Source organism: Gavia stellata, chromosome 27 (assembly GCF_030936135.1).
Source record: "Gavia stellata isolate bGavSte3 chromosome 27, bGavSte3.hap2, whole genome shotgun sequence".
NCBI classification, from domain to species: Eukaryota; Metazoa; Chordata; class Aves; order Gaviiformes; family Gaviidae; genus Gavia; species Gavia stellata.
Window position 1 is genome coordinate 8562175 of NC_082620.1, and position 21634 is coordinate 8583808.

At 45.6% G+C, this 21634-nt stretch overlaps 1 protein-coding gene across 1 annotated transcript in view; it reads left to right on the forward strand.

Annotated features, from left to right (window-relative positions):
* PRDM16 (PR/SET domain 16) overlaps positions 1–14304 on the forward strand; it is a 219821-nt gene extending 205517 nt beyond the window's left edge. The window contains exons 13-18 of the mRNA XM_059829873.1: positions 1664–1741; positions 7790–7959; positions 8724–8898; positions 10187–10417; positions 11390–11564; positions 14153–14304. Of these exons, the coding sequence (XP_059685856.1) occupies positions 1664–1741; positions 7790–7959; positions 8724–8898; positions 10187–10417; positions 11390–11564; positions 14153–14287 (964 nt within the window). The 3' untranslated portion in view covers positions 14288–14304. The remainder of the gene's footprint in view (positions 1–1663; positions 1742–7789; positions 7960–8723; positions 8899–10186; positions 10418–11389; positions 11565–14152) is intronic.
* The last annotated feature ends 7330 nt before the right edge of the window (positions 14305–21634 follow it).

The following is a 21634-nucleotide window of genomic DNA, read 5'->3' on the forward strand; positions in this document are numbered from 1 at the left end:
ATTTTTAATAACCTTGAGAGCAGATCTGGAGATTCTCAAGCAAACAGAATGCTCCAAGCCAAGCCTTTTGCCTGTGGTAGCAAATGCCACAGTTTCCAATGCAAGTACAATCTCAGCTATGTAAAATAATGCAATTTAAAAAATAGCATACAGTAAACCACTTTTTGAAACACAATTGTAGCCACAGAAATACTTATGTATCCATTGAAGCTCTAAAAACTCGTATCGGAGCAGATTACCAGAGGAATAAAAACCTGTATCTGCTTACGCAGTTTTACCTGCAGCTACTAGAGGTTCTTGTGGTGGCTCCCACTGCATTTTCCTTGGGTGCAGTAAGTGGGTATATATTTTGTTTGATGTATCTCTTACGTTCAGCTTTGCCACAAAAGCCATGGGCTCAAATTTCAGTTGAGTATTTAGAAATTGGAGGTTTCTACCTACAATAGGGACTAAACATATATTTAGATATACACTAGCAAGTCAACATTTGGATTTTCATTGTTGATGAACGCTCGCATTAACCATTCATCTTCAGGACATCTGAAGGTGCTGAATGTCTCTTAAATTAAGAAAGTCTACTCGTATGTTCCTTCCACAACATTAAGCCTCAGGTTTCATAGTCACAGAATGTAACCTTTCATCCTTAGTATTTTATTTCCCAATTAATGTTTTTATTTATACCTCCCTTCTTTTTGAGTTTACCATGAATCAGATTTATTGTGGAACACAGTTCCTTCTCTTATTTCATTTCCTATTGCTGCATTTCCTTATTCTAAGCAGACTGTCAGACTCACAGCAGTATATCCCGATAACACTAACGCAATGCTGCAGCATTTACCTAGAAAAAAAATTGTGTGGATTCCGAGAAGGATGATCAAGTAGATTCTGTATGATAAGCAACTAAACAGGGCTATAAAAGAGATCTATAAAAATCTCAAGCAACAAACAATATGAATAGGCAGAGATTAAACACTCTTTATCCTAATGCAGGGACGAGGTGGTATCGAATGCAGTTGCTGAGTGACAAGTTCAAACGTGCAGGAGGTTCTTTTACACAACACACAGTTCAGCAGAGGAACTCATTGCCGTAGGAGTTTGTGCATGTCAAAAGCTTACCTGCTTTCAAAAAGCTTTTGGAAAAATAGATGGAAGAAACTCAGCAGAAGGGTATTGAGCATAACTGTTCAACCTTAGGCTCAGGAGAATCTTCACCTTCGGATGGAAGCGGGGAGAATACAGCGGGGATGGCTCACGACATCCTTGCTGTGTTTTGCCCAGGCTTCCAAGATGAGCTACTAAGTCAGCCAGCATTTGGGTCCGAACTGGGTGTTCCGAGGGGGTTTTTTCTTTTTCCTGCCCTTCCCAATGATGCAGCATAGTCAACTGTTGTTCTGTGTCTCTGACGGAAATGGGTTACACTGGTATCTTGCCACCGTGAATCCTGTTATTCTGGGGTGGGCGTTGCTCTGGTAGTTCTCACCTCCACGTCTTCCTCCCTCAGTACGTAGGTGCCTGGAGTTATTAGTGCATAAAGGGGTTTTCCGATTTCGGGCGCGGTATCAAAATGGGCGAGGTCGATGGTAGCTGGTGCTACGGTGTTTGTGAATGATCTGGTGTGGCAGGACTTGCGTGCACTGACGTTACTTTGGCTTTCGCTGTCCAGGTACTGTGGTAAGATCTTCCCGCGCTCAGCCAATCTGACGAGGCATCTGCGGACGCACACTGGAGAGCAGCCCTACAGGTGATGTCCCCCAGATAAAACCCCTCTCCCAACACACTCCTCATTCACCACTGTGTTATTTTTTCTCCTCCTATAAAGCTGTGCCAACATAATACCGCAGTCCTGTAGCATTACATATAATGATTCATAGGATTGTATATTATGTGTACCAGCCAAAAATAATCAGGCTTGGCAGCTTGAAGATAGACACTTAACTTATATTTAGATGTATGCTGGCAAATGAGTGGTCTGATTTGCAGTGTTGTTTAACACTCACATTAACCATTCATCTCAAGGACAGCTGAAGGTGCTGAATGTCTCTGAAAATGGGGCTGTTGTGAAGGGCTTGCCAGTACGTTAACTGCTGGGCCTCGCTAGATTTTTTTTTCCTTTTCCTAATGCATATCAGAGGTGCCTGGAGTCATGGATCAAAAACCAAAAGAAAAGCAAAGCCCTGTAGCGTATCTGCTTTAAAATCTAAGTCAGGGAGTGTCCTACCTTAAATCCCAACATTTAAAAGGAGCGTTCAGAGCAGGGAGTTTCACACAGTTTCACGTGTTCAGCTGGGTGTCTAAGGCAGACGGCTGAACTACCGTTTTCGGCTAGTTGTGGACAATGCAATCAGATTTTTATACTTCAGTTTGCATTGTGTCTATGCAAAAGGGCACGCAGCAAAACTGCCCGTCTCTTCCTGTGGACAACTCCCTGCACGCAGGCACGGCGTTCCAGCCTGGGCACGCGCAGGGGCTGCTTCTCGTAAAGGGACGCCTGGTTCAGTGAGCGTTTTAAATTTGAATAAAACTCACAAGAAAACGTGTGCAAGTATGTGTGTGCGTAGATAGATCTATGAAGGAACATTTCTCATGGAAGACTCAAGTGAGAATTTTTCCCCCCAGTAGTTTCTCCTAGTGTTTTGCAGTCAGTTTCAAAACACTTTGGCAAAAAATATGCTTTGGGTGATTTCTTGTTAGAATAGGTACCTATATGAGCAAAACTGAATGAATGATGAATCAAGAGCTCACTGAAAATCAAGCATTGTGTTTTCCATAATGTGAGTAAGTGTTGCGCGTTGTCAAACAATAGTAACAATTCAAACAGTTTCATTTTTGGTAGCTAATAGTATGGTATTTCCATGCACAGTCGTAAGTTCACAACAAAGCTAATGTAATAGTTGTTATATAAAGAGAAACACAAACAAATCTATGAGCAGCAAAAGGCCATGTGGTCAAATACATCACATTTTATGCTTAGTTTAACTTCGGAAGCTACTCTCTCCCACATTGTGAGCCCTGGTACGTACGGAGTCAAATTTTTTTTCCATACAGAGCCATACAGAATTTTGAGTGTAGACATTAGGTAAATTAAAAATAAAAAACCCTTCTCCAAAGCAGACATATATTTTGGAACCATTCCCCGTTCTGATTTTTTCAGTTGCGTTATTTGATATGCCTTGAATGAATACTGTGTATTCACTATACACCCCTGTCTGACTAAAATGCTTGCTGCCGATTATTCAGAGGTTGTTAGTTCAGTTTTCTTCCAAAAAAGGAGACTTGCAACTTAACAAAGGTTAGGAAAATAAAGATTTATTTGATCTGGTCTTCTCCCAGAAAATGGCCTGGGTGTTTTTTCTGTAATAGAGGTTCGACTTCTGGACAATGTTGCATTATAATAGCACTCCTGAGAGTTAGTGCTACGTTTACAGAAGAGCTTAATTATCATTGATTTTCTTTTGCTCTCAGAGAACTGAGATTTCCAACTTTTGCAGCAACAATTGTTTTGAAAGCTTGTTTTTAAGTGCTGACTTTATGCAGGTGAAAGGAGGTTGCTGACTTTTCAGTGTTTTACTGATGTCTTTCTTATGACTTTTCTTTTGATTGTTTAAATGTTTTTTCTTTTGACTCTGTCAGTGTTTCATATTAATCCAAATATGAATTAAAATGTTCTTAAAGCTAACTTAAACTGACCAAATGTCCAAGTGTAGACCAAGAAACAGGCAGGCCAGAAAATGAGGTGCTTTGGTTTTGATTCCTGATTGTCATTGATAATGTTTGTGATGTGTTTTTTTACCAAGTCACTTAACTTCCTAGGTGTCTATTTAATTATGTATAAAGTAGGAACTAATAGCACATGAGCAATAAGGCGGCAAATGAATTCTTTTTGTAAAGGGAAAGAGCTGCGTGGTTTTTGGAGGGGGAGAAATACCTGGTGATGTACTTCCTAAGAATCCACTGATCTGAAAAGGCTGAAAGACAACATGCTATACAGTGAAATGCGACATGCTGCTTTGCACGCTTCCTTTTCACGCCAAATCTAAAATTCAGTAGTATGTATTTCAAAACCCAGTGGTCAAAAGGGCTATCAAACTTAACTGTTTCTTTCAGAGAAATGCAAAATAAGTTGGGCTTGTAAAATCCTGTCAGGGTTACCTGGAAACTCAGGTCATAAAAATAGGAGTGTGTTGTCGTTCTGAGCTTACAGAGCAGAACCCAGAAGAGGCAGTTTTTGGCGAAGCTCCTTATGCTTGGAGCACATGAACATCAGGGTGTATTGTAGTCGTGGGTTTGCTTCTTAGTTTTGTTTTCCTTCTCTGGAATCACAGAATCACCTAAGCTATGTAAAACCTGGACTGGGAACAACAAAAAGCTATTTGAATTCAGCAAGACTTTATTTTCTTCTTTCAAATGTCCATTCCCTCCAGGATGCCATCTAATTGATTCTTGAATTACACCCAGTCCTGAAGCATTGCCTGTAAGGCTGTGATTCCTCCTATAAAGATGTGCTTCCTGACGTCTGTTTTGAATTTGTTTTTCTTTAATTTCCTTTCAGGCCCCCGTGTCCTGTTATCTGCATTAAGCTGAAACTAACAACTAAAGCTGACATCTACCGTGTCATTTAAGATTGCACATAGTTCAATAAAAACCTCTTCTCTCTCGTTTTCTCTTTTTAAAATGTAGCCTAAATTCATCCCTGGTATAAATGTGCTTGAGATTAAGGAGTTACTCAGGGGAAGAGTAGCTGTCCGTGTGTTTTATGCTTTGTTACAGCAATTCTGTCTTTACAGCTCACACTGGTCATCAAACAAGTGTAAAATTTTGCAAGTGCTGTCATGCTGTTGAAACGTTACAAAGCATGTTATCAAATGCCTTACTGTCACATCTGAAGTGTTACCAAACTGTCCTAGTCGTATAGTGATTAGCTCAGTTACTGGTTCTTACGTTGCTGGGTTTTGCTGTCTGTTTTTCCCCTTCCAGGCGTGTTATACCAGGCGTCGGCGTTCCCTCGAGCTCTGGGGATCGCCTGCCATTCCTCAGAGCTCCCGAGTTCCAGCTTTGGCTTGTTCTTAGCTATCGTTCACTCCCACTTTGTATTTTTTTAGCCCGTTGGTGTGTTACTTTAAAGTGATAAGGAAGAAACTTTACTAGCATTTTGTCAGTGTGTTTATAAAGCGAATACGGCTTCTTTTGAGTTTTATTCTTCTCCTGCCTCTGTGTTCACCCCTTCCCTGAATTTTAGCTGGTTCCTCTGGCTGGGTCATTCGTTTAGATTAAAACCAGCAGCGATCCAAGTACCGACCCCTCTGGGACCACAAATAATACAGTACGTCTCCCTCATCCCTTTGCTTTCAGACATTAGCTATTGCTCCTTTCGAATGCCCCTCTGTTTTCTATTTTTTTAACAAGCTCTTTATCCTTTCTCCGTACCCTAACCTGGATTCACATAGCTCATCGTTAGAGCAAGGACCTGTCAAAGGAAACTTTTCAAAGACTTCCTGAACATCTAAATAAATTGACATACAGGAGGCCAGATCGTTCTTGCCTTACGCATGCGAGCGCTCCCTTTGAAGTCCCTGGAACTGCTCCTGTGAGTAATGCAGGCGAGACCCGGCGTGGGTAGCCGGGGCAGCCGTGAGCACGGCGGCACTCCGGAGCCCCGATGCCCCTCTTGTGCCGGGCATGAGGCCAGCGCAGATGAAGGCGCGTTTGGCTTAGAGGGGCATGGAGCTGGTGGGGACAGGCAGGGAGTGACAACTTTGGCCACCAGCGGAAACGAGGAGGGGGCTGCTGAGACAATGCCGGTAGAACTAAGCTGGGCAAAACTGCTTGTGAAAGTCCTGTGGAATAACAGGGATATTGGGGCATTGGCTGTTCGGACGTTGCAGTTTTCTGAAGAGCTGAACAGCGGAAGATGCCGAAGCCTGGCAGCTCCTGAAAGCAGATTCGTTGGTTGCTAGCAGATAGGAGGAGAATAAGAGCTGGAAATCTCTGCGTGTTTAACTCTCCGTATATAAACTGTGCTTGTTCTTGCTGACGTTCAAATAACATCTTGTTTTCTTTAGTTGTTCAATGCGTGTTTTTTGAAAAAAAAATGAAAAACTTTTGAAGTGTGAGAAAACTGTCGTTTAAAAAGAGATTTTGCTTTCTTCCCAGGTTAATCATAATAAAGGTTCATTATGTGAAATATCTTTATTCTTTTTGGTGATTTAACAGTAGGAAATTCGGAGGTGGACATGGAATCCATAAACATGCAGCGAGAGAGAGTGTTTCATAAATGTATCTCTGCTATTTCCAAAAATAATACCAAATTATTTTCAGAGACCAAACAAAAATCACAGCTGTAGCACATCTGGAAATTGTGTGTGTGTTTCACAGCATAGAGTTTTTACAATCGCACCTCCTTCCCACATTTGAACCTGTTGTGTTTGTAGGAAGCAGTACTATGTCCTTAGTGTCAAGGCAAATCCAGTTTCATACTTGAATGGCACGCGGTAAGTTCTGCGTGCCCTCTTCACGTCATGAACAAAGTGCATTCCTAACACATGCACAAACGCACCACCGTCTTCATGCCTTATCGGTCCGTAGCTCAGCTCAGTGGGACAAATTCTGCTCTCAGTTAGAGGAGCACAGAACAGTTCTGCTAAAGCAAGCAGGTTTGTTCTGGAATTACGAGGGCTTAGGAACAGTTTTTATTTTGTCCTGTAAGTGTACAGGATTTGCAGAGGTCTGTAGCGGAGAAAGGATTCTACTTCTCATGGGTTATGGAAGCAGAGCCATGAGGAAAGCAGCTTTGTTGAGGCACAAATGACGTGTTTAAAGGGAGATCTAATGAGGGATTCAGGCGGATTCAAAGAGGAATTAGATTTTCTACAGCTTTAGTACTGAAACTCTTCACTGTGGCTCGAAGCTGCCCTCTTCAGTACATGGGCTGCCGCCGCCTCCTGCGCTGGAGGAGAAGCAGAGGGCCGCGTTCCCAGAGCACCACGGTTTAGCAAAGCCTTGTTTTTATTTGGAGGGAATCTGAATCCAGAGAGGGGGGTAGCAACTTTGAACAGGCTTCCAGCACATCTACCGTGGGTCCTGCAGAGGTTTATTTCAAAGAGGGAACATTTCTTCACTCAGCAGTTTCCCTAAACATTCTGGCTTGGCTCCTTACATTCCACATTTTTTCATCATAAACCAGATACTCACTACATAGGAGTAAATCTTATCCTGTTTGGAAACTACGGTGTATTTCTTGGGAGCTATTGTACTATAATAATAACCATAATTACCTTTAAAGACATGCCGTACTGCCTGCATCTTGAGCACCACAAGGAATTTCACAAATAAATCTGGAGTTTTCTGTATGTCCAGATAACTGTGTCATGTAGGGATATGCTAGCTAGTAACTATGGTATACATTTAACCTCCCTTGTTTCTTCTCCTTCTGTCTTCTTTTTCCTCCCTCCGCAGCCATATTTCACTTACTTCCCCTACAAATTGAGAAGGGTGGAAGAAATAAATTCACCTTTCTTATTTTTACATTCATGTGTGGAAAAGTAATTATTTTGTGTTAAATTCTTATTTGTTTGGACGGCTCACTTCTTAATTAATCCTAATCCTTTCTTTGTGTTCCTTGAATAACAATAATATCAGATTTGTCTGGAATGATTAATGCCTTGTATTTCCCAGGTCCTCAGCTGAGTAGAGATTTATAGACCAACATTTTGTGGTTTTCTGATAGTCAGATTTTTCTTTTTCCTTTTTTTTCCTCACGTTGCACTCTTTGGCATTTGCTTCTATTTTTCAGGTGTAAATACTGTGACAGGTCATTCAGCATTTCCTCCAACCTCCAGCGGCACGTTCGAAACATCCATAACAAGGAGAAGCCATTCAAATGTCACCTGTGTAACCGATGCTTTGGGCAGCAGACCAACTTGGACCGACATCTTAAGAAGCACGAACATGAGAACGTTCCAGGTAGGAAAGGGCATGGCTGCGTGGTTCTGTTGGGGTGCTGGAGGGAGAAGACGCCCTGGTCTGGTCTCTCTGGTCACCTTGGGGAGCCTTTATGGAAAGCACTGTTTCTTAAGGCTGACTATCATTAGGTAGCAAAAACCAAACAGCAGCTCCTCATGCGGCCAGAGATGCATTTGTCAGCAGCGCATAATGGTAACACACACACATTCATGCACAGTACTCAGCTCTGCCAAGCTCTTGTCAGGCATTACTTAGACGTGCCCTTTTCCGATCCATAAAATAGCAATCGTGATACTAACTTCCTGGGGACTCTGTCCAGGGAGCGTAACCTCACATTGTGAGATCGCCTGGTACAACGCTGATGTGGACACGTCAACCTTTACCAAGGGTATTCGACCTGAAATGTGTTTGTAGGTATTTGTGAACTCCAAGAAGATAAACAGACTTTGTCTTAAGATAAAAACTAAAGGAAGAAAATCCTGTGCTGAAGCCAACTGAGTGATTTCCCAGCCTAGGAAAAAAAATGTATGGAAAAGTTACAGGCCAACAGCTGTGCAGTGGATAGTGGTTCTTAAACGGTATCTACCGTCCGTAAATGCTGAATATCACCTATGTTTCTCTCTGTAGTTCAAGTCTGGAAAACAGGAGCTTCCTTTGGCAGCTTTGGTCCATCAGATTTCTCTTAAATGTTAAATCATTAATCTATAGTGAGAGGATTGACAATGTCTGATTGTTTCTCCTCTCTTCTTGTTTCTCTCTCCCAGTGAGCCAGCACTCTGGAGTCATTACAAACCACCTTGGGACCAGTGCCTCTTCCCCAAACTCGGAATCAGACAACCATGCACTTTTAGATGAAAAAGAGGATTCGTATTTCTCTGAAATCAGAAATTTTATTGCAAATAGTGAGATGAATCAAGCATCAACTTTAGCAGATAAAAGGTAGACAAGCAAATAAAACTATCTGGTGACATGTATTGTTAACACGGTTGAGACACCAGTCAGCCTCTGTTCTGCAGTACTTGATTTAAAATGCTCAAAAGAGAGAAATGTAACAGTTTGGAAGGAAAATGCATTCAACTTCAAGCTCTAAGCCCAGTGTTAAGTCTTCCAGAAGGTGACTTAAGTTAGGAGGGCTGACACCCGAGAGCCACTAACGGTTGGAGATGTGGCTGCAACCGGTGGGAGCAACCAGTGGAGCAAATTTCAAGAGAAGTTGCACTAAGAGAAGGCAGGCAGGCTGAGTGCTGTGGTTGGCTCCAGCGCAGTAGTTGTGAGAAAACACAATTTCTCCTCTAGATAAAAATATGATTTTTGAACCGTTACCTTCTGCCTTGAAACCACGTGGCCTGTTCCATCACCGATCAGAGAGTACTGATTAAGGAAACCGGAGGCACCTGCTTTTCTAGTCTGTTAGTTTCTTTCAAATCTGTCCATATCACAAGCCTTATTCTGACTGAGTGATATTTCACCTGCTGCTATCCTGTTCTCACAAATAGCTTTTTAATGCCAATACTAAGGTTTAAGTCCAAAATGTAAGTATGAGAAATCCACATGTTGATGTGATCCACATAAAGAACAGTAAGAAGTGTGGAAGGTGCTGATGTAAAATTTCTGGTGAAGGTGTTAATCTTACTTTATGTCACTTGGTGGCATCCTGTTGGGTTCCAAGTCCACAGCACTGATGATCGCACTCTCGTTCTCTTAACGTAATGTAAAACTGCTAGTTTTGTGGAGTCCGCTAGGTCCATACGGGCATGAACAGCAAAAGTAATAGGTGAGAGAATTTAGGCTGGCTGTTAGATCACAGTGTGAGGAAGCTTCCTCCTTCTGGTTGCTCAAAGGGAGATTGTTAGAGTACAGTAGCGCAGAGAAGGAGGAAAGCCGCTTGTCCCACAGATGTTGTATTTTAAGAGGTGGAAAACCATAATTTAAATCCAGACTAGACAGAATTCTAGTTTGAAAAGCATTGGGGTTGGTATATACTTGAAATGCTTATTAGCCCTTAAGACACTGTGAAGGCTGATTTTTAAATGCCTGAAACATGTTGGTTTTCCTTTTCCTTGCAGTTTAAATAATACGTGTATGTACATAAATATGTCTCTGTGTTCATACATATGTATGAAATTATCAGTGTCTTGCATTACAGTGAAAATGCATGACTTAGGCATTTCGCATCTTTTAATTTTTTCTTTTCTTTCTTCTTCTCCCCTTTGACCAAATATTTCAGGCCAGAAATCCAGGATATTGATGGCAATTCTCAGTGTCATGGATTAGCAAATGAGAAAACGGAAGATGTGGATGATGAAGATGAAGAACTGGAAGAGGAAGATGATGACAGCCTGACAGGGAAGTCACAGGATGAAACGGTATCACCCACCGCAGAGCCCCGAGGAGCATTTGAGGATGAAGAAGATGAAGAGCCCACATCGCTCACCATGAGCTTTGACCACACCCGAAGGTGAGGTGGGCCATTCCCTTCAAGAAGTCAAATGGGGCTCAGACTTCTGCCCCTGTGTCAGTGGTAGACCGTGAGTGCTATTGTTTTGTTTTTCAAGCCATGTATCATACTTCCAGTTTGATTTAAGCATTCACTTGAGAGATTCCATTTTCACCATGGTGGGGGACACGAAACAAGTGGACTGCAAGGAGAATCTGTGATAAGGTGCATATCCGAGAGTTGAGAAGTTCTTATCAGGAGAACAGTTAGTCCGACACAGAAAACAGCATTTTCAGGGTACCACAGTTTAGCAGATAACATCTTTCTCTCTAAAACACTGGTCAGGGCAGAGGAAGAGGCATACGTATGCAATCCGTTCTGTGCTGTTCTACCCGTTTTAGTTGTAGCAAAGTGTTGTCGACTTCAAGTGAAGTTCTCAGAGCTCTGGGAAAAAGTGAAGCTTTTTTTCCCCGAGGTCAAGCCATATCTAGGCACCTTTAAAATGAAAGTTTGTTGCACACAGTATAGGCTTAGCTTTCTTTCTGCCTCAGTGTGCCTCAGTTTCCCAACTGGTGTTCGTAATGAATGCAAAGTAGTATCTTACCTGATTTCAGTGCATCACTATTTTCACTGCAACTCAAAGAACATGCAGCAATGTTCTTCAGACCTTGATCCAGTGTCAGACATTTCAAGGAGTGGACAGCAATTGGACATGTCCACACAGAAGACCAAAGTGAATTGTAGCCATGCTGAATCACAAATCCCTATAGCACTAATGCTTGTTTGTGCATAGTCATGCTCTCCACTTTTTCTTTGCTCCTTGCATTTTGTGTCATTTTCGTGTTTGTCTGTCTGTCAGTTCACGCATGTGGCTTGTGAGACCCCCATGGTATGTGCATGCCGGCACTGGGTTAGCAACACTCGCATTGGCTAGATGTGAACGGTGAGATGAGCTAACAACAGGTCAACCCCTTCCCCTGGTCATTGGTACAGGTGTATTGAGGAGGACGAAGCCGGCTTGTTAGATTTGGAGCAGATGCCGAATTTTGGGAAGGGGCTGGATCTTCGCAAAGCAGCCGAGGAAGCATTTGAAGTTAAAGATGTGTTTAATTCCACCTTAGACTCTGAGACAATAAAACAGACTCTGTACAGGCAGGCTAAAAACCAGGTAGGTATATGACAGAACATTTTATCTAGCTTGCCGCCAGCACGTACGCTAGGATTAGCAAGCAGCTGGCCTCTTTTAGCTAAGGTTTATTTTCCCCTTCCAGTGAGCAGGAATTCTGACTGCAATATGTGAACTGTGTCTTGCTGCAGCTATGCTGAAATAGAGGAGAAACGGAGTGGGCATCAGTTGTAGGTCACCAGATCAATTTATCATTTAGCCTGTGCTGTAAGGACTTGCTTATATAGAAAGATAGAGGCATCTGTCTGTTTTTATCTGTCTGTATAAATGTTTTTATTATTTATTTATACTTTGGGATGGGTCTTCAGTTGGTATATGCTAAGAAACTCGAGGTTTGGTCTGCAGAAACAGTAATAAAGTATCCTTGGGTTTGATTAGAAAAGGTGTAATAGACACTAGTATTTCCAGGACTTGCAATCCAGCAAGTCTAGAGGACTTCCTTGTTTATCTCCCTGATTTCTAAACGCAAACCATAAAGTGGAAATCTGCCCTGGGAGCTAGACCAGTTCAGACCCACCAAGAAACCTCAAAATGCCATCTCAGCACCTATTGGAGTTTTGAGAAAAATCTGGAGGTATGGGGCACCAGATCCATTTGTGCTTTCTGCTTTTTTGTTAAACCAAAATACTCAGTCTAGTTTTATGAAGATCATACTGTGATCCCTATAAAAGGTTTCTCACAAAAGAGGTATTCACTGAAGTTACACCACCGAACTGGGCTGGAGAGAGCGTACTCAGCCCTTCATGGGGGATGAGTACAGCTGTTGCCTTGGAGTCCCTTTCTAACCTTCAAGCAACAGAATTTGTCATGAAATCTATTTTAAATGTCCAGCAAAGCAGTAGCTTAATGCAGTTGCCAAGCAGAATATGATTTTTGATTTATCATCACCCAAAACTTGTGAAATTCTTGTCCTCCTTCATAGCAGGTGCTAGTACTGAAGCTGGGGAAGGTCTGCTTGAAGATAGGACACAGCTTTTTTCTGGGTGAAATTAATTTAAACACAAGCCACTTGCCTGACTCTTACATGTGTCCTGTTACTAATATGCCAAATGTACTAACTATTTAGGAACAGCTTGCTCTTTGAAAATTTGTACTGCGTTGTTAGGTCCAGCCTATGCTTGCATGGGGGGAGTTTTTGTTTTTGAAATCAAGTTTATAGTGTATGAGATGCTGGACTGGTTACACTTCAATCACAATAAGTAACTTAAATAATTCAAACCATCTCTCGTGCAGGAAGTGTAATAGTAAAACAATGTTTGTGTGAGCAGCACAGCACTCCTTCGTGGCTGTCTTTCTTTTAAGCAATTTTAGAAGCATGCATGTGCGTAACACTACAAAGCTGTACCACTTCCAGCACACACCTACAATACATGGATGTGTTGACTTGACAAGTAGATCTGACTCTCAGCTTTTAAGAGGAGAGGCTAAAGTTGGATGACTGGTTAGTATTGTCACCATTACAGTTGCGTTACTAAGGGTCCTACTGTACTGAGCGTTGTACTGATGTCCCAGATAACGTATGGTCTTTGCCTGTTGCCCTGCAAAGGATTGTGTGTGTGTGGGTGCAACCTCAGTGCGAAGGAGAGGGCTACACGGCCATGATTTCATTGCAAAGTAGGAGCATACATTACACCAGCTAACGTAGACCAGGGTGGGGGGGACCATGTCCTCCTCTGTTTCAGCTCATGGGGCGCAATTACATTGGCTTTCACCTCCAGTATGTGAGGTTATCGTCTACCTAAGTCTTCACAGCACTCGTGTGGGCTGTCAGAGGACACAGAGGTGTATGAGACAAGCAGTCTTGGAAGAGGGAGAGCGTCTAGGTTACAAAGAAGCAAGCAGATTGTTGTAGAGAAAACAGAAGCCTCGATGCATTTTTCTCAGCAGACGCTTTTAACCAGTTCACTGCAGCAATAGATCTGCCCCGACAAGAAGATAGGAACACACTGGTAATGCCAATGAGCATTTCCTGCCTATATTCCTCAGCACCTACGGGCAGGTTTCTACAGGCCCCAGTGGGCTCACACCAAGCGGTGAGTCAAGACGAGTAGCCTGCTGCCTGCCGCTGCCCATCGGCTTACAGCTAGCGTGGGCATTGCTACGCCATTTCTGGGGCGTGTGACCGGGCCCTAGCCTTGCTTAGCCACTTGCTTCCCTGTGGGTGTACTTTTTTTTTAGGACCAAAACACAGTAGTTGGCATTCTGCATGTAGCCGCTTTCCCCTGAGAGCAGAGCCTAGAATCAAGTGTGTGGGTTTGTGACCAAGTGCAGAGCTGGCACAGAATGGATTTGGTCCTGTAAAAGCCAATGGCAATGGTGGCCTCTCCTGACTAACCCTACAGCTGCCTATAACCTCTGTGGCAAATTTGAGTAGTTGGAGCGATGGGTGTCATCCTAGCCTGGGGGTGTAAATTCAGACTTGCTGGCGAGGTCCTTAGCCCAGGCCAAAGGATGCTGGCTGTCCTGCGTTTCCTGTACGGTTAGATGGTGCTGTGCTTCACACGGTTTATGACAGCCTGTCCTGCGTGTGTCTTCACACATGTCCTCTGCATTACTCTCTCCTCCTCCAGGCTTATGCAATGATGCTGTCCCTGTCTGAGAACGCTCCCCTCCACACGTCCTCCCAGAACTCTCTGGGTGCTTGGTTGGACATGGCAGGAGCAGCTTCAGAGTCGGGGACCTTTAACCCCATCAACCACCTCTGAGAGGTCAACAAGGCACTGGCCAGAGTCCAAGCGAGGAGGCGGTGGTGCTGCAATTACCCTAGCAAAACTCCTAGCAAGCAGAAGATGGATGAGAGGGCCTCAGGGAGTCGTCTGGACTTTTGGCTGAGAAGGAAACCTGTCGCATCCGACCTACAAGTCCTGCGTTTTTACCTATCCAGAGTTTTCATTTCTCATTTATCAGAATGAACCTCTCCAAAACTGGATAACCCTGATGCAGCCCTAGGATTTCACAGTCTGTAGGAATAGCATGAGCAAGACATGAATTGCAACAGTGCAATCAAATATTGGCCCCTCTGACATTACAAAAGAGTATCACTGAGCCAGTAGAGCCTGCGTGTAAATGAAAGCTTGAAACCATTCGGTAGCATATCCTTTCAATTCAGCTGAATAGTGAAGTAATAAGGAAAGAGAGCCAGGTGTGACCTATCCCTGGTGCAATTCTGACATAGTCACTGGAGTTATACCAGGGAAGGGTAAATTCAAACCATGTAATTGACCCCAAAAAGAATTTGAAATTCTGTGCTCCCACAGAAATACCGTCCTATCCTTTGTTCCCCACAGAACATATTGGCACAGCGCAAAGCTTCTCGAATGTGAGGCCACGTTGCCTGCAGTCATCATACACCATATGCTGTGTCCCGGTTGAGAAATCTTCAGCCTGGAGCATTGCTGAGGTTGGGGTTATCGATGTATCATGCAAATACGTGGTTCACCGTCATTGGCTGTGCCCTGAATGCCCTTCTGTCTGTGCCTATGCTGCAAGGTTACGAGTGCTTTCCATCTCCGCTAGTGCCTGTGAGCCCAAGCTGCTGCTTGGACTTGAAGCATCCAGAGTGTTTCAGGAAAAGCCATGCTCAGCAGGTCTGCTGGCGAGGGGGGCGGCGGCACCGAGCCCCGCGCTGGCCTGAGTGCCCCGCGACTGAGCTGCTGAAAGTGCTTGGACTTCCCCAGGCAGAGAGGTCCCGGGGTCAGCCCTTACCTGGCGAGGTGTAGCTGTGTGCGAGAAAGCAGGTATGGTGGGCCAGGCTCGCCTTACGAAGGGCAATTCAGACACATCTTCTAACGTATCTGCCAGGGTTTTTTTAGAGTGACATCCTTTCAGTGTTGATACTATCCAGGAACTGTGGCAGAAATTTCTGACTCATGCAGTTGTTTTGGTATGCTGGATGGTTGCTTATGCATCGCACGCTACTATTTGGCCTATAATTTCAGTAGAAAGATTAAAATTTCCTTGCTTCAGCAACCTCAGGGGTACAGCCCTCTATTCAAGCACATAACTAAGAATCAAATTGTCTCTCTGACTCTAAAATTGCTCGCAGATGTTTTATGAGTGGTTTTAAATCGCTTCAAAGTCTCATCTTCTTTACTGATACAAAGCAGCCTCCAGAAATACCGTGATGTTTATGCTGTTCTACATTGCAATTACAATCTGCTGTTGGAGCAGTGATCTTGCAGGTAAAGCTGAATTACAGAATAGTCAGGAAAGCAATTAGACCTTGCAAAGGGTACCACTGGCTACGCAGATAAAGTTTAGCATGTGTGTCCTGAGAATTTGCTAATTACAGCACCTAAAGATTAGAAATGCTGAGGACCAGACTTCTCCTGCCGCTGCGTGAAAACCCGTGCCTCTGCATCTCGCCCATTGCAGTTCTGCATCAGCAACCTGCCAGGAGTCTGGAGGTGCTCCGGCAGTCTGGCTCTGTAAAGATTGCATCCAACGCCGTGAAGTCGAGAGGAACTTTTCCCATTGATTTCAGCATATTTTAGTGCTGGGTGTGCTTCTAGTAAGTATTTTACCAGGTAATAACTGCTTGCAGAACTGGGTTAATGGCCGATTTCAGAGAAACAGCACGCAGTCGTCACTGTATCTGCCTGTAAATACTTGACACGCGTAGCCTCTCTGCCTGCTCGGTGTGGAAAGGAACAGACGGAGGCTTCTGTGCGTCCAGTGTGGAGAAACACAACGGGGAACCCACATTCCAGCATGCTAAAACAAAGGAAACAGCTACTCGAATAAAGCAGAGGTTCTGTTAGGAACGATACCTTTGCAATTCACTCTTTGCACCCAAGAGCACATGTGAGGCTGTTTTTAGATAGCCGGGAGCCTCAGACTGTCCACGGAGGAAAGCATCTAGGGTAGCTTTGGAACAGAAGGAACAAAAGGTAAATGAGCAGCATCAGCATATTTTCCAAGAAAATTTGCCCTTCCTTTTTGGTTTTCCACAACGCCCCGTGAAAGTGCCCAAGGCTCTGAGACCAACCGAACTGCTTCATCTCTTTGCACAAGGCTCTTGGGTAAATGGAGCCCGAGAGCCGACGCTGTCAAAAGAAACCAGGCTCTGCGAAGGAGAGGGGACGTTCCCGTCCCAGCACATCTGCCTCTGCTGCTGCTGCAGTACAGCCCTGCCCAGGCGCTTGGCCTTTAAATTATTCCCACAGGGGCCAACTGAAAATAATAAAAGAATTGTTTCTTTTCCTGATGGAATTTATTTTAAGCTGTATATAACTTGTAATTTTTTGCTAATTCTTTTCCGATTTTATTTCTTCCTTAACAGTATTTTTTGCATTAGATATCATTATTGTGAAGAAATAATGTTAATATAAGTACGTAGTGAAGGACCAAAATTGTGTAATTAAGGCTGTATGTTGTATGATTGATAACCAGGGAGTAGGAAGATGTTGTCCATGTGCCAAATGACCCTGATCAATCCTGCTAGTCTTGCTGCCGGTTCTCCAGACAATCATCTGTTTTGTTACGTTTGCCTTTAAGTGACCGCTGCATTAGGCGCAGGTTTCTATTTATTTCCCTGGCCGGTTGGAAAGCGAGCGCAGCCTCCCCCAGAAAGTGAGCAGCCTCTCCCCACGTGCCCGTCCACCGAGCGTGGCAAGCCGGGCTCCGCAGGGCGAGCAAAGTGCCAGCTAAAGGCCCGGGAGTCGTCGGGTGCGGCCGGCGGGGCCGGCAAGCGATGCCCCCGTGCCTTGTGTCCCACTGGCAGCCCCTGCCACCCACCGGGACTGAGGTGCAGACCCGGGAGCTGGGGTACGCGGTGCCTCTCCCGGGCGCTGCAGCGACTGCCGAGGGGACGCGTCACGGCAGAGCTGGCGGCAGCGCTGGGTCCTCAGCGGACTCGCTCTTCGCAGCAGCAAGGTGCACACCCGCGCCGTGCCCCGGAAAGCCTCCGCTTGCGAGCCCTGGCCTGCACAGCCAGCTGCCAGCTTCGCTCCCCCCCGCGCGCGCAGAGAGACTCGTCCAGCGAGCGCTGGTGGGGCCAGGGCCCCTCGCTGCCAGCACGGCCCGGAGAAGCCCTCGGCCCCGATGGGACTGTCCGGCGCTGCAGGTTCCCTGACCCTGTTCCAGGAAGGCACAGAAATGTAGCCCAGCCTTAAGCATCGGGATAGATTGGTCCCGTCCCGTTACAGCGTGAAAGGCTGAGCTGCAGCTCCGTGGCTCCTGGAGCATCCCTAGGTCAGAGCATCTTTCTGACAGGGACCACAGCACTGTCTGCCTTGTTGGAACAAGATCTCTGGGTAATCGTTAGTGTTTGCGTGCTCTGACCCAATGTTTTGTTCATCATTGAAGCAATCTTCGAAGAGGTCGGCATCACGCTCCTCAGCGTGAGGGTGTAACGGAGCAGCCGACGGAGCAGCAATGAGCCGGGCTCCAGAAGGTGGGCCAAGTACTGAGAAACGCCAGTGTTACTGTGGGGATTTACGTGGGGTCTATATGGTCTTCCCTTCGGTACCCCGGCCCTCCTGTCCCTCGTGTTGTTTCCTCGGAAGCGCGGTTTGTCAGCAGCTCCCACCTCGGCCTGAGCTCGCGCAGCGGCTCTCCGTGCCTGCTCCCGGGGCTCCTCCCGCGGCCTGGTGCTGGCCGGCGGTGCAGTTCAGCCGGGGACTAAGGACATTGAAAGCAGAGTTTTTAAAATCATGAAATGATTTTTTTCTTTTCATATTTCCTAATTCAGTTTTCTTCCCCTTTTCTGTAGCGAGTGTCTGTTTGTTGTAGGATCTCCCGACTCCTCTAATTTAGCACTGATGACAATTTTTCCACAGTTGAATAAACAGAAAGCCTCACTGAATCTCTATTTATCTTGTAGCTTTCATTCAATTGCACTTGAAACGTCTTGCAACTCATAGCAGATGTTTAGGTTTTGATTTGCTGTTGTGGACAAAAGCAATCCCTTATTTTGAAGGATGGTGCGTGTGTCGAGGAGGGTTCTGCCATGGGAGCGCAGCGTGCTCCCCGCGGTGGCGGCGGGACAGGTCTGGGTCCCCTGGCTTCGATGAGGCGCGGAGCTGCGGCGCTGGAGGCCAGCCGGCACCCCCAGGGCGTTGTGCTGGGGAGCCGCCGTCCCGGTGCCGTCCAGCGAGGCGTGGGTCGCGGTGGTTGGAATAGGGCCCGCTGTTCGTTTGAAAGCTGGGGCACCGCTCGAGGCGGGGTTTAAACCAAGAGTATTTGTGTAGGACCTGTTTATTAAAAGTATTTTCACGTCTCATAGCCATATTGCCGCACCAGCAAGGAGGAGAGAACGGGAGAAGCCCTGCGAGTATTTTGTCTAACCGGTAAGGTTGACAGCCGCTGGCTGTCCCCGGCTGTGCCGCGCTGCTGAAGCGAGGGTGCTCCGAGAAGGGTCCTTGCTTCTCCTGACCATGCCTTTGACCACAGACAGACCTTTCTGCCTCAGCCAGGCAGGGAGGAGAAAACTGGTCTGATGTATGGGCTTTCCCTTTCTCTCGCCCGCGCGGCGGCTGGCAGTCCGTGCTGGTGCGCATCGCTGTGGCTGTTGCAGAGACCTGAAGGTGCAGCACGACCGGCGCGGCGCCGGGCGTGCAGCTACACCGGGTTCTCCGGCGGGACGTGCCGAGCACATGCGGGTCGGCGGCGCCGGGTTTGCTGTTGGGTGCCCGCGGGTGTTCCTGCTGGGCAGCTGGCTGCTCCGGGTGCGCGCCTTCAGAACGCATCCCGTGCGGCTGGGTCCTGCGCCGCACCGGTGGCAGCGGGAAGTAGGTGTGCAGAGCTCCACAGGAGCGGCCGAGTGCCGGCAGCAAAGCCAAACCAAATGGGGTGGAACAGCAAAACACGGGCCGCGTTCGCTCAACTGTGTTCCAGGACGAAACACAAAGCTTGGTTTCTGTCTGGCCTCAAACAGGCTGGTGGGAGCCTTCGGTTTCTCCCTGATCAGCACTTAGACTTTCAATAGACGTTCTTGAAAACGGCTTCTTCTTTCTCACTTCGTGCGAAGCATTTCGAAAAGCACTTGCACAATGACATGAACGTGTTTGACTCTAAGCATCAAAGCACTGGATTGTGAGCCCCCTCCCCTCAGCCGATTTCAATCTACTGACTTACATTCGATTTTTACGTGCTGTATTGTGTGTGTGTGTGTGTGGCGGGGGACGGGGAGGGCAGCATGGTGTAGGAACCTGCCCGCGCCGGCCCGGTGGAAAACGGGCAGGGAGCGACGCAGTCCGCTCGAATCAGCGCTGGTAACATAAGGGCAAAACCCTCTGCTCCTCGACGATGGTCAGTAGTGTTTTCACAAAGCCATGAAACAACTTCTCTGTAGTGTTGAGTGATACTGTGATTAAAATGTTATTGAATGATTCCAAGATTATTTTTCTCTTTCTTCTGTCATTAATCCTTATTACCACTTTGGAAAAAGAATGAAAAAGAAAAAAAAGGCAGCTTTGATTTCCAAATGTGCAATTCACGTGTGAACAAAGTAATTCTGAAAGTCATTCTCGATGTATTTTACATTCTCGTTGCTCTCTTCGAAGCAAGAGATGTTTTGCCCTGATGTCATTTCCAGCCTGCAGAAGATGTAATTTAAAACATATATATATTGTGCTTGCAAGAATCATAAATCTGTGCATCCTATGTCATTCCTTTTCCCATTGTTACAATACGGATATGATTTAGGTTTTTTTTTTTCTCTTTAGAACTGTATAGTGTTTTTTTAAATCAATTGTAAATGTCTGGTTTTCATATAATGTTTAAAAAACATTGAGAAAGAGGATGGTGCTTGTTCCATATCATTCTTGATTGTATATTGCTTCTGTTATGTTTATAAGTAAACTGTGCATGACTTGTGTTTAGCAGTCATTATTGTGTCTGTTTGTGAAATTTTTATTAAGAAGAAAAAAATTCCGTAGATGCACTTATTGTATATGTGATTAGATTTTGCGTCCGAGGCTAGAAGCCTTGAACTGCCAAGGAAGAAAAAAAAAGTGTTGGCAGTTATTAATTACTATGAAGTCGCTTTGTTTGGAGCATAATGAAATGAAAGATATGAAGTGTAGAAAATAATTAAAAAAGCGATTTTACAAATTTCATTTTGATGCTTGTGATAAAAGACAAATGTACTTGTGTAGAGAAATTCCTTTAAAATAATGAATAGAAAAAGCTGATTTTGAGGTTAATGCTGTAGAATAGGAATGTATACCAAATGTAATCTTTCCAATGCTACAAGGAATTTATACATGAGATTGATATGCAATAAACCTGTGTGCTTTTATAAGCAGTGGTCCTGTGAGCTTTGTTTCTTGGGAGAACGGTGCAGACGCAGCATCACGCCCAGTCCCGGGGTGGTCGGATGGGTTCCGTTCTTCCTCTGCTGGAAGGTGAGCTGTAACGGCGTGGGGGGGACAAGCAGGCCCAGGAATTGAGGGGGGTGTAACAGAAGTTGGGACTTGTACAGGAGTGGTTTGAGGGCGTTTGGCGGGAAGAAACAGTCTGATGAAGAACTGGATTTCAGAACTTTTACAGTCAGCAAGAATAATGTCTGTTACTCCTCCTCTTCCCAAGCGGCTCTTTCGGGGGCAGAAGGCAGGCGCTCCTCCGCCATCCCCGCTGCTTGCAGGGCAGCGCAGCCTCCCGGAGAGCCGCGGGGCTCCGCAGCCCCTCCCGCCCTCCCTGACGCCCAGCGGGTTCCTCGGTGGGGGCTGATTTCCAGGGTGGCTGTGGGGGGGAGCAGGCAGCCCCGGTAGGCGCGACAGCGCATTCACCTTCTCATCTGAGGGCTGCACGGGACGGCCGCCTGCGCAGGGAGGTGCCTGGAGCCGGCAGAACATTTCCTTGTTGAATGACATGGCATAACGCTAATGAGCCCTCACCGCCTCTGCGGTGACTGTTATTTTATGTGCTTGGTTTGTAATCCTTCAAAAGAGCTTCAAAAAATCAAGTGACGGACGCCCCTCCTCGCTGCCGAGGTCCAGAGGACCAGGTAGAGCTACTGAGCCGTGCCTGCATCCCGCTGAAGGGATGCGTCCTTCCCGCTGGAAAGTTTGCACGGGGAAGAGTGAGAGTGTTCTGGGGCGGGGGAACGG